Here is a 13,543-nt window from a genome sequence, read left to right on the forward strand (position 1 = left end):
TAATAAAAAGAATGATCCAATACATCCCACTTGCCTAAAGCTTCTCGACTTTCAATGCATTAGTTGAAATTTCCAGGCTCTAGGAGACATGCCAAAATTTCTCCAAAGTATGACAGTTGGTTCGTTTTTAGATTTGTAGACTGGAAACAGCCTGACGGCTCACCTGTTCTGGGCGAGGGCCTCCTGCCGCTTTAGGGCGTACTCTGCCCAGACCCTCTGGGAGTCGATGAACTCGCTCTCCCAGGGCTGGATGTAGCGGTACAGGTTAGGGATCACCTGGTCCTCGTCGTGGCTCATGCCCGACCGGAAGTGGGTGATGCCCACGTCCGTCTGCTTGGACCACCTGCAGAGGAGATACAACCGTCATGTGGCATCCGAGCAATCCAGCACCACACTATGCAATGACCAGCGGCGCTTTCCTGCAACATTTGCTAGGAACAAGTTAAAACTTATACCAGACGCTTCACACCAGGGAAACAATCCTGAGCAATTAAAATCTCAAAATAGCTCAAATGTAGAATGTCACATCTGAACATCCATCACCTGCTTGCAAATCCCAAGTGGCATCACTTGAATGAATATTTCATGTTGTAGATCATGGGTTTTCAATCCGAGTTCCTAGGAACCCAGGTGTCTTTGCGGACCCCCCCGAGCTCAAGCTTCCTTGATGGTCCCTGCTCCCAAGTAAAGTGTCTTTCCAGTTTAAGGCGAGACACTGGTTCTAAAATGGACTATTTTATTTTTGCAGCTATACTAATGAAAATCACTGTGCATATGTGTTCCTTCTTCCTCACTTCAAATATGAAATCAGTTTCAAAATATCTCAATTAGTTTTCAAGTTATAAAAAATAGTGTTGCCTAATTTGGTTAATTTCTTACGGGTCGTTAAGGCCATTTCGAACAAAAATATTTTTTTTTTATTGATGTAGATGCATAGCTAAAGGTCTGCCATGCATTATAAAGCTATTTATATTTTCACAAAATTACATTATAATACAAAAATGTACTAATTATGCTAATTATGACACTAATGAGGTCGCATTATTTATCATAAAATTTTCGTTGTCATTATAAACTGCAAAAAAATAGCTTTACTCCATAGTCCAGTCATTTCTGAATAAAACGGTATAAAAAGTTTCAAAATGCTATGATAAAAACCTCATGAAAACCCCCGTAAGGCTAAGCACGTTGACAAAAAACATGAAGATGAGAAAATCAAAGTTAAAGTTTTGACATTGAACATAGAAAATTGTGTGAACAATGATAAATAATAATTGCCACCAAGGTGTAGTGTAAGTCTTCATGAACAACTTGACATAAAAGATGATGTAATCCATTTATGGGAACATTAGGAAAAAAATATGAAAGAAGTAAAGAATGTGTGAAATGTTGATAAAAATCACATTTTCCTGTTTCGACGCTGACTACAATAAATTATGTGAAAACCCTTATGCAATAATAGTTATCAAGATGTAGTGTAGTGCATTCTGAACAAATAATTTTAAAAATTGCAATAATTTGTTTTTGAGAAGATTGCAAAAATGGTGAAGAATTACTGATATAGGCTAAAAATTGCTTCTAAAGTGATGAGCCGACAACTTTGGACAACGGGAGAGGCGAGCAAGAGTTTCAAGCTCCAAACGTAATTTTGTTTGGCCCTGAAAAGGGCCTTTGTTCCACATGGCACTGGAAAAAGCCATTACAGCTGTCCTGGGCTGTAATCTCGTGATGCTCCTGCCTGGTGTCGCTTGGAGAACCTTTCCTTCACGCTACTGCTGCTCTGGTGCACCGCGTTTGCTTTACGTAAACGGAGACTGTCCTTTTCGATGCTTCGGCGGACAAGGCAGTCACCGGTGGCGTAGCCCAGGCCTGCAGCAATGGACTCGTTGGTCGCTCTCCTTCCCTGGTTGTAGACAGCAACAGCTTCAGCCGCAGCCCTCTTCACGCTGTCCAGGGAGGCATTCGCATTCTTTGAAGTCTGCGTCCAGATCACCGAATGCAGGCTCTCACTGGCATTCTGCGTCTTTCCCTCACTACACCGTGCCAACAGGTCTTCATTGCTGAGCCTTTCAAACACTGGCTCCAGTGCAGCCCGAACACAATCCGGAAGAGGATTCTTGTGCGGCGGCGGAGGCTCACTGTTTGCCAAGGCCCTGTTGTACTTGCACCAGGACTCCGCTCCCTCGGGGCACTTGCTGCGGTCTGGAGCGCCGTCTGTGGAGGTCATGTGCAGGAGTGTGGCTTCCACCGCCCTCTTCATCCCTGGAACGTCATGGCTGTTGCTCCTGAGAGCATAGCCGTAATAGTTAGTGATCTTCTTGATCTTTTCCTGTGTCAGCTTTCCTCTCCCACCAAGTGACTCGCCTTGTGCCTTCTTCTTCTCAACAACGTTGCGCAAGGCAGCTCCCATCCGCTTGTGGACGTGGTTCACGCAGTCCTTCTTCTCTATCTTGATAAAGCCGTAAACCTTCGCTTCAGACAAGGCATGGAATGTCCGGCTGTCCCCATCCGAAAGGACGGTGGTGTAGCGGAGACCATGCTTGGTCAGAGACCTCTGGAACATTGTGAGCGCAGCCTCCACCTCCATACGGCCAGCATTGCAGTCAATGTTCCTCTGGCAGTCGTGGGTTGCGCACCAGTCGCTGTAGCCATCGTCCTCGGGCTCCGGTCCCAAGGCACATCCAAGGCAGAAGTTGGAGTACACAACATGGTCGATGACGAGGCCAGAGTACAACTCCACAATGCAGCCTACACCAATGTGGGAGCTGCGTCCTCGGGTCATCCATGATCCGTCGAAGATGACATCGATGTTGCCAATGGGGTTCATAAAGCCTGTGTAGAGCCCCTTGACGACAGCAACACTGGCGGCTTCACTGTCGGTTGCTGCATTCTCACATGCCCGCACAAGCGTTTTCAGGTGTCCCTGGTACGTCTTGTGGTGCAGGCCCCGATGAGAAATGTTCATGGAGGCACAGAAGTCTGCCAAGGCTGTCACTCCTTTGCCAATGGATTGGATCCCCTTCATGGCCCTCATGTTCACTTCAAAGGAAGTGATCTTTGCTGTTCCAGCAACCCTGGGAGAGGAGAACTGGTTCTTCTGGAAGTCGCAAGTGCTGCAGACGAGCACAAGCTTGACGGCCAAGCCGTACTCCTTGTCCGCGGCCTTGCTGAGCGTGAGAGATCCCACACCGCAGCTTCCACACCTCGCGTGCGCGAAGAGGTCGTTGAGGACTTTCATGTCGACGATGACAAACTGGGTCCCGGCATCGCTTGTTTGGCATGATCCGTTGACTTCAAGCAGATCGAACTTCCGCTGGGTCGCCGACTTCTCCGATAAAACGCGCTTGCTTTGCTCCGATCGCTCGGCGCGCTGCGCTTGCTCGGCCGTAGAGTAGTAGGTAGAGTCGACGCGAGTGGTGCCGGCAAAACTTGAGCCATCCGGACCAGAGCTTGAGGCCGCAGCATCGTCAACGGGAAGGCTAGCCGATGGTCCCGGCAGATCCAATGCGTTCGGCAGTGGCGCAGATCGTAGCGGCGCACTTGCAGGTGATGTCTTCCGCTTGTTCCACGCACGTCGCGTCTTCCTCCCGAACGTCCGCCGCGTACTCTCTTTCAATCGAGAGTCCCCCGACTCTCTTTCAATCGAGAGTCCCCCGGCATCTCGATCGCTCGAAATAAAACTCCCGCAACTTCGTAGCGAGAAACCAACGATGTCCGACGCGAACGCGCGAACGTAAACGATTTCGAAACAACGTGCACTCAGCCGCGGAACGAACAAAGCGACAGGCCAAAACGAAGCAGACGACGCTTCTCCACGCTCTCCTTGCGCTGCTGGAGGCGCGCGCGCGCCAAGAGGAGGAAAGTAGCAAAAGTGGAAAGGGGCGCGTCTTGGCCTATGACAGGCGCGCGCGGCACGACGTACCCGTGACGTACGCGCGCGGGCCAATGAGCAATCGTTATTCCGGTCGTGAAAACCCGCGGAATGCGGACGCTCTCCAAGGTTGTCGCGATAGTGAGTGGGATGAGGACGTAGGGAAGAGAACCAGCTCCCCAACAAGACCAAGATGGCCGCGATCCGACGATCGGTCGTGAAGCGACGCGGGCGCGCAGTTCGACTATTTTTTTGCGTTGGATTCGCGATTTGAGCGTCGCGGAGGCATCGTATTTATCGTTTTTTTTATACTTAGACGTCGAATAGGACATTGAAACTTCGCAGGCAGGTACTTCAGACTATATTCTATCCAAACATGTGATTTTTGAAAAACCCCAAATTTCGCGATTTTTTACCATTTTAAGACCCGCGTCTCGCCTTAAGCGCCCTTTTAGCGAACCCGAGCCATCCACTGATGAGCAACTATGAGCCACAACACTTTCTAGCATGTACATCATTGTTTACAAGGTCGGTAGGCTTCTGCACTGCTGTACCGCACTAGTGCCAAGACTCGAAAGGGTTCCTCCGTTGCCGTCCAAGGTAGATGGGGTTTGTCGAGATTGGGAAAGTTTGGGAACTTCAGACAAAGGTGCACATCAACCGACCTGAGGTCCGACTGTGGGATGAGCACGTGTCCCATGGACAGCATGCCCAGGCCTCCCAGCTCCTTGGGGGTGTAGAAGACCACGGGCGGGAAGCGACTGGGCATCTTGGAGTTGAGGCCAATCTTGATCCGGGTCTGGATCTTGTTCTCACACTTCACCAGCAGGTCCAGCAGCTCCTGGGTGTTCACCACCGCTTCGCGGAAGTATGTCATCAGCCCGATCAGGGCAGTGTTCCACTTGTTCACAATCTGCACCGAGGGAGGGGAGGGACTGGTTAGCACTTGGACGCCGGGCAATATCCTTCCTCATTTTAATGGATTGATGCAAACAAGGTGCCTACCACATTCACATTTCCAAGCTCTCTCAGGTTCTAGGTGCTCTTACAACCGTTCCATGAAAACGACCCAACCACTCTAGACAAGCAAACGTGTTAACACCAGTAACTGTAATAATGATTTTGATGCGAGATTCTGTTTTACACTTGTGGCACCCAGTGATATTCAAACAACACCCGGTCAAATGATTGCAGGTGTTCTCCATTCAAACAGCAGAGACCAGGATCTTCGAGCACGTGCGCTGAGTGAAGATTGGGAAAAAATAATCCGTGGCCACAAAGTTTCCCGAACCAATTTAATCCTTTCGAGTGAAACTCCCCGACAATTGTAGGTTTTCCCATCTTGCCCGCCGACATAAACTGATCTTCAATCTTGAATCTCTGCCACGTGCCACTTCAAATGGCACGAAGACAAGGCCAAAACTATCTGCAAAGGTGCAAAGAGTCAAAACCATCTGCAACAGAATCTGGTTACACTCAAATTGATTTCCTGGAGACGTTTCCTTTGTGATGGCAACTTCCAAGAAGACAACAGGGCAGACTACTAATGCCCAAACTGGGCTCAAGACCCAGCAGACGTCTCCCGCTGCTCACCTTGGTGAAGGTGGTTGAGCCAGAGGCCATGAGGATCTGCCTGACCCGGTTGTGGAACCTCTGCATGGACTCGTCGTCCACCCTGAGGAAACACTGGGCAGTCCTCTCTTTGGTCACCTGCACAAACATCGCAGAAACCTCAGTTAAGTGAACATTAATTTCACAAGCATTTCCACAACAACTACTAAAAAAAAAAATGCCCAGGATAGACAAACCAAGAATAAAACATGCAAATCAAAACAAACATCTACACTTAATACAAGTGTAAATATCAGTCCTCATACCCCGTTTTATTCATTCTATCTAGCAATACGTCCTCAACTTGTTGAGACAACTAAGAATTGTAATAGAACAATGAAATAATCAGAAAAGTGTGCAAAAACTAAGAATCTGGCTGACCGTGGCTGCACATTGATAGCAAGGCCCTTCACCTCGTTCTGCAGGTTCCAGACGCCATCCTTGTGGCTGAACTCTTCGTGGGTCATGCGGCACTTGGGCAAGATGCGGCACTCAAAGCCCCCCATGTTGAAGAGCAAGTTGGGGTTGTCCTTGCTGTACACCGACACAAAGCTGCTCTCCCATTGCACCGTCGTCACGGAGCGGGGCAGTCGGTTCTTGATGTCCCAGAACACCGCACGCCCCCTGCAACAACGCCACACCTCTTTACACACGTGCCTGTGAGGAGGTTAGGATTGTTCAGGGTACCCAAACACATATAGCTCTTTCGGAACTCCCACATAACGCCATTCAAGGATTTGTCTGCACTCCAATTCATCTTATGGTGGATTGTGGTGGACGCTGTGAGCCGCCAGAACCAGTCCAACAATGTGCAAATGTCACATGAACTTCGAGAGGGAGCAGCGACGTGCAAGGTGCATAATCGCGCAATGTGTTTACAGCGCTAGGTTGGCTTGCATGGCTTGTAGTGTCTGCTGCAGTCCATCGCAAGATCAAATGCAGTGTAGAATTCTTGGCCCTAGCAAGACTCCTCATCAGTTACTAAACATACTCATATTTATGAGAGCGAAACTGTCATTACACCGTCATTACATCAAAACCTATAAACTCACCGATATTCCAATGACAGGGGATGAATTACTTTCATACTATCCATCCCCTGTCATGGCCTCCAGTAGGCACACTACTATTAGAGGCAAGATTGTGGCTATTATGGCAGTCTGGAGTCGAAGCCAAGACACGGCGGAACACTCACAGGTTGACGTCGTGCTTCATAAGCCGCATGCGGGCGTCCCTGGGCCAGCACTTCTTGTTGTTGTAGCCCACAATGTTCTCATTGTTGGGGTCCGGATGCTCCGTCAGGTAGCGTTGGATCAGGTCTCTAGCCTCCTCAGCCGTGAATCTGGTGGGTGGTACAAGATCAGCCACGATGAAGCATTTTCAAAAATGAGTGACAATGACGAAGCTTGTCGACGTGCCTCAACCACCCACAAACATTCCATTCACCCCAGAAACCACAAAGATAGGTGCTGCGATAAGCCACTATTGGGAAGGATATTTAACCACTGCACCCCAAGTGGCTAACTTTAGAATTACAGTCGAGACCAGTTATAACAAAGTCAAAGGGTATAGGAAATCACTTTACTATATCCACTTCATTTTATCGTGCCTGCAAAAAGCGGTCGAGGCTTCCCTGGATGCGCTCCCTGCTAGATCATGTTGACAGGTGCGATGGCCACCACGGAGGACATTGGCGGTTGACGGCATTTTCAGTGTTTGTGCGCGATTCGTCGAGGATGGCATGCTTTTGTTTCAAGGAGATTACCTGCAAAGCTATCGGACAATGTGCAACGCTGGGAGGCCTACCATGTCGCAGCTATTGTATACAAGAAAGCAGTCGAAGAGGCAAAATTACATTACTTTAACAATACGCTGCCGTCAATGTTGCTTAACAATCCGCGTCAATTTTGGAAAGTTATAAACCCTCCTTCTAGTACTGGCATAGTGCTTAGGGACACCCATGGAGAGGAGGTGCCAAGTGAAGTGTTTTTTTTTTTTGTTGAATGATGTGTTTGTTGGATCTTTTTCATGCACGGTAGCCTCAGATTGTCCTATATTTAGAAATGATTTTTTGACCATGTTTCCTGTTATTGTAAACTGTGAAGGTGTATCTAACATTATTGAAAACCTTAAAACCAATACGACCGCAGGCATTGATAATATTAATGCGAAGTTTTTGAAAAACACTAATACATACTCATACGTTATCTTATCTAAATTATTTTCGCAATCACTCGAACGAGGAGAATTGCCTAAAGATTGGAAGGTGGGGAAGGTGATCCCTCTCCACAAAGGTGGCGATAAGGATAACCCTCTAAACTTTCGTCCCATTTCTTTAACGAGCATTCCTTGTAAAATCCTTGAGCACATCATTTACACTAACGATTTCAATTTTCTAGACTCAAATTCGTATTTTAACTTGGTGCAACATGGATTTCGAAGGTTTTATTCATGTGAAACTCAACTCCTAACCTTTACTCATGACCTTCACGTAACACTTGATTGGGGTTCCAGGACTGACTGCATATTTCTTGATTTCTCGAAAGCTTTCGACAAGGCTCCTCACACGCTGCTTCTTCATAAACTCCGTAAACTTAACATAGATCTTAATACAGTTGAACCTCGATGTAACGAAGTCGGTAAAATTCGCAATTTACTTCGTTACATTGAAATTTCGCTAAATCGAAATTTGGCTTTAGCATGCGAAAAAAAAATAAAAAAATTCCGAAACATTTTACGGGTATGAAAACTCACCGAAAATGACATTTATTTAGCGGCAAAGTAGTCCGCGAGCTTTGCTTGCGCCTTGTCCGACAGTAGCAGCGGCGTCGGCGGCGTCATACGGCGTTCGAGCGCCCAGAGCGCTTGCACGGCATCTTGCTGCCCATGCGACGCCGTGTACCTCCTCAGTACGTCCATTGCGTCGAGCACTTCCCGAGTGCTCGTGATCTCGGCAGTTTCTTCAGGATGGCGTCCAAAACGTTTGCTTTCTCATCCAAAGAAAGAACTTTACGTTTCCTTATGTCAGCAAACACGTAAGTGAACCGCCCGGTTAAAAAATAAAGCTCTTTAGTTTAGGCGGTGCCAATGTTTCCAACCTACACAGCACTCTTGACCGCACAGTTTACTTGCCGCCTTGCGCCCACAGTGTGCTTGCGCCTTTGCTTTACATCACGCTCGCAAGACGATAATCGGTCTTTTCCTAGATGGCACTGCCCGTGCGGTCGCGCGGTCGCGCCATCACGTCGCTCCCCCGCCGAAGTTGGCTCCCGCGCTACCCGCGGTACAGTGGACTATGATGATCAGTGAATGTCAGTGGTGATGCTGTTATGTCGTGTTAACTCTTTGCTCGGCATTTTCTGGCCAGCCTCGCGGAATCCGCTTTGCCGCATGCCTCGCCGGCGCTACCGGCGCCGCATCCTCGGGCAGCCTAGGAACGTTGGAAGGCCTGTCCCCGTGAAGTAACCTATCAAGCGCTCGCGTTTGCGCATAATTTTTTTTTAACCACAATTTTTTTGCGAAGTTGTTTTTTAGAGTTGATTTATTTAGTGCCTTCTATGGCAATGGCACTTCGTTATATTGAAATAGCAGCAAAATAGACTTCGTTATATAGGGACTAAAAATACATGGGGTCTATGGGCAAGAAATTATGAAAAATAAAATACTTCGTTAAATCGAGGATTTCGTTACATTGAAGTTCGTTATATCGAGGTTCGACTGTATAATTGCTTGGATAGAATCATTTCTATCAGACCGTTACCAATTTGTTCACGCTAACGGAACTAATTCTTCAACCTCACCTGTCAAGTCCGGTTCCATATTAGGTCCACTTCTATTTCTTATATATATTAACGATCTTCCCACGCATGTATCCTCTTCTATTCGTCTATTCGCTGATGACTGTGTAATTTATAAGGAAATCATTAACGAGTCTGACATATCTGCTCTTCAGACAAATATTATTGACGTCACCCGCTGGTGCGATAATTGGCTTATGGAACTTAACACCTTTAAATGTAAATCTATGAGTGTGTACCGTCAAAATAACACTTGTCCCTCCTACTGTATTAATAACTTCACCTTGCTTTCTGTGTCAACCTATAAATATCTCGTTGTTCATATAACTAACGATCTCTACTGGAACATCCATGTCGAATATATCACTAAAAATGCTAATCGCTTATTAGGCTATCTCAGAAGAAACTTTTCCCTTGCTCCGGTTTCACTTAAACTTCTCCTATATAAAACTTTAGTGCGCACCAAACTCGAGTATGCAAGCTCTATCTGGAACCCTGGCATATCCCTAGCATCATCCATTGAATCCATTCAAAATCGCTCCGCACGTTTTATACTTCCTAACTATCACCGTACAGCCAGCGTCACCTCCATGAAAGCGTCTCTACATTTGTCCAACCTCTCTTTACGTAGAAAAATAGCTTGCCTCTGCTTATTTCACAAAATTTATCACTCTAACCCAGCACTTCGAGCCTCATTACTTTCAGAACCATCATACATATCGCCGCACACCGATCATCCACTAAAAGTAGGAACCCCCTACTGCATCACTTCCACCTTTTATGCCTCCTTCCTACCTCTGACCTCCGTCGACTGGAACCGCCTTCCCGCATCCGTAGTCTCACTTACTGGCGCTGCTGATTTTAAAACCGCCATAACTGATGTTCTTAACAATGTTCCATAGCGATTCTGTACCTTGTGTTTTGTTTATATTTTGCGTTTTGTTTTTATTGTTCACCTTATATTGATGTATATAATTCCACTCCTCTCTGTAATGCCTTCGGGCCCTGAGAGTATAATAAATGAAATGAAATGAAATCTTCCCTGTTGAGGTGCCAGCAGTGCCAGGGCTCTCCATTGTTATGTGGCGATGATTCGCAGAATCAGTGATTCAGCGAAGTCAGACTTTCGCGCAAGAGCAACCACACCGACCAGCAATGCAGACACGGAACACGAAGCAAACAAAGAAGCGCGCACAGCACCGAGTTTGCACTCAAGCTTGTCTTTCGCCGGTATAGAGAGCTTAGATTTAAGAGAGAAGGTCGTCCCATCAACGTCGCTCCATTTATTGTCGACACTTTCTACATTACGTAAAGGATCGAGTCCTCAGGCCTTGCGTTGGATAAACACCGAGCTTTGGGGAAAACAGACTGTAAAGAGCATCCCCTACAGTTCGATTTCCTCGCCAAGAACTGTTTGTTGGTGAACTGCCCCGACGTTTGAAATTCTGTCATCTAAAAATACACGCAAACAAACAAGGACTAGCAGCAAAGGCAACAAAGCATTCTGTGAGTCTGTGAGAAACTTCTGCTTAGGGGGCACACTTCCTGAGAGCATCAACTTTTGAACCCTCGACTTAAAGTTAACGAAAGTTAGAGGGTAGGCTGGTGGTCATGCTAGAGGGCACATAACAAAATTTTAAATTTGTCAAATAATTGGAAGGAAATTAGAGCAGCTTCTATCAGCAACACGCCTACATTGTTTAGTTAAATGAGTTGTGCAACAGTTTCAGTGCTTTGCTTAAATAGTCTGGAAGTTGGTGCCTCGACCTTTCTGAAGCAAAGAACAAAAACCACCTTTGCCTGCATGTCCTAGTTTTTGTTTTAAAAATGGACAAAGATTGAGGTTTTTGGCGCCTCTCAACTCCTTCACCATCTTCCGAGTCACGTGCACTGTGGCGTCAATGGAGGCGGCGCGGGGTTCCGGTGAAGGTCTCTCTCTAGAGCCATCCGTGAGCAGTGAGAACTCATCCGCTCGCGACCGCATGACCACGTGCTGGCCGGCAAAGCGCAAACAATATGGTGAAAGAAGGAAAGTCTCATCCGGGTCTGGCCATACCCGTCCGGCCCTGTCCCCCTCCGGCTTCTGGCGGCTGTTCGCAATAGCAGATAGAGCCGACGGTTTTGTAGACCTAGGATAGATGGCGCCACTAAAACTCCGTATAATAAAAGCTTTGTCGATGATACCAGGTTTTTGACGCATTTATATTTATGTTGGAACGACAAGATTTATAGAAAAGCTACCTTTTATCGAGCAGGTATTCGGCAAACTTGTTATCTTTCTACAAGACGCCCCCCCCCATTGATGTCATGCCGCGTGTTTCTCACGGCTGCCGCTTGCAACTGCAGGTCGGGGAATATTCTAATCTTTGCCTCGCGATTACGCGGCGGAATCTCAACATTTCAAGGAAGGAGGTGTGTTTTCTGTCCTTTGTGACAAGGTGAACAATATCAAAAATAGAAGATGCCAATTCTTTTAATGTCAAAATCGTTGCACAGCTCCTTTAATCTATTGTCGGAAAACTATCACAATATTCACGATTTTCATTCGCTAGATATGTAGCAAAACGCCGAGGGGGTGCGGCCATGAAAAGCTTTTTTAAAAAGTCGTTTACTTCTATAAATTTTCTCTTCTGCAAAATTGGTAAACTTTTTGGTCGTCTGTATCTTCGACAAAATGTCAACATTTTTTTATAAAATACATCCGTAAAGTGACAAAAAATTTCCATAGCCGCATTCCTCGTTAAATTTCAGTCAGGAGAAGTGAAGAACGAACCTTCCACGTATTGCCATTACCAAGCGACAGATCGATTAAAATGGAATTTATACCAAAAAGTGGAAGTGCTCCAAACCCTACCTTTTCTTTAGCTTCGGTGGACAGGAAATAATTTATAAAGAAATAACTATGCAGTGTAAACTAACGAAACTTTCTGGGAATGCTCTCCAGATGTTGGTAAATTTTCAAAATCAACTTTTTGCAGAAAATTTTTTTTTTTTTTTTTTTCTGGCTAGTAGAAGTTTCCACCTGCACACTGGAGAGTTAACAAAAGCGCAAGTTTTGAGAAGGACACAGGTGTACAAGTTTTACGACACCCATAACGAGTGATTGATGAGAGCAACACTTGAAGCCACGCAAGGACTCCCGAATTACTGGGTAGCGTACCCAGACAGCATCCAAGCGCTCGCTTCCGGAGTTCCCAGGAAAGACACAAGAGCGCTGCAGCTCTCGAAGCGGATCAAGGGGAGACGAAGGGAGTGTGGCCATGTTAGAGTCGGGAAGGGTATAAGTGAGGGGATCTGTGGCTGAGCGTATTAGTGCATCGCAGCTCGGAGCACGTGGAGCCTACGGAACCCAGATATCCTGGGTTCAATCCCTCCCTTGGCTGTTTCAATCTGGGTGCACATTGTACTGGCGTGCGGTTGTGTACCACTACTGCACGACACACGTGAAAGCCCCCAGGCTAGTAGTCACACTGCACCGACTAAATTTCTCGTCTACGACGTAAACCAATGTTGCTGCACCTCAAAGGCGGACCGACCTTATGGCATATACCGTATTTACTCGCAGAATGAACGCACTTTTTTTTCCGAAAAATCGATGCAAAGTTGAGGGGGGCGTTCATTACGCCAAGTAAAATTTTTGCCTCCGTAGTCCGTATTTACTCACTCGCATAACGAACCTAGCTTTTATCCTGAAAAATCGAAGTAACTTCTTATCTCTTTGCGCGCGGCGCCCGGACCCCGTAACCAAACTAAGCTGTGAAAAAAGAAAAAAAAAAAAAACTCCTCTTTGTTTTGTTTTTTTCTTAGTTCCTTGGGTATTTTTTTTTTCGCCGCCTTTCGCAAGCTGTTTTGTTTGCTTAGGCGAGGGCTCTCCGCTTATCTTTCTTATCTCCTTGCGGGCGGCGCGCGACGCACGAACCCCCCGTAACCAAACTGCGCTGTGCAAAAAGAGAAAAAAAAAAGCTCCTCTTTTTCTTTTGTTTGCTTCTCAGTTCCGTGGGTTGTTTTTTTTTTTTTTTTGCCGCCTTTCGCAAGCTGTTTTGCTCGCTTAGAGCGCTTCTCCGCTTCGCTTTCTTACCTCCTTGCGCGCGGTGGCGCGCGAACCCAAAGTCCAGACCTGCGCTGTGCAAAAAAAAGCAACTCTCCATGTTTTTTTTTTCTTGCTTCCATTGGATCTTTGCGAATTTTTTTAACGCCTTTTGCAAGGCGTTGTGTTCACCCACGCTGCCCATTCATTCGCGACCTCGCTGCACCAGGATAGAAA

General features: G+C 46.7%; 1 protein-coding gene across 1 annotated transcript in view; it reads right to left on the reverse strand.

Moving 5' to 3' along the window:
* Positions 1-13,543, reverse strand: part of LOC8038593 (pre-mRNA-processing-splicing factor 8) — an 83,546-nt gene that overhangs the window by 35,898 nt on the left and 34,105 nt on the right. Inside the window, exons 21-25 of the mRNA XM_040215801.2 lie at positions 6,678-6,824; positions 5,896-6,106; positions 5,465-5,581; positions 4,537-4,784; positions 164-343 (exon numbers count right to left, since the gene is read on the reverse strand). Coding sequence (XP_040071735.1) covers positions 164-343; positions 4,537-4,784; positions 5,465-5,581; positions 5,896-6,106; positions 6,678-6,824 — 903 coding nt within the window. The remainder of the gene's footprint in view (positions 1-163; positions 344-4,536; positions 4,785-5,464; positions 5,582-5,895; positions 6,107-6,677; positions 6,825-13,543) is intronic.

The sequence above is a fragment of the Ixodes scapularis genome, unplaced genomic scaffold, assembly GCF_016920785.2.
Source record: "Ixodes scapularis isolate PalLabHiFi unplaced genomic scaffold, ASM1692078v2 PGA_scaffold1__304_contigs__length_218370807, whole genome shotgun sequence".
NCBI lineage: Eukaryota > Metazoa > Arthropoda > Arachnida > Ixodida > Ixodidae > Ixodes > Ixodes scapularis.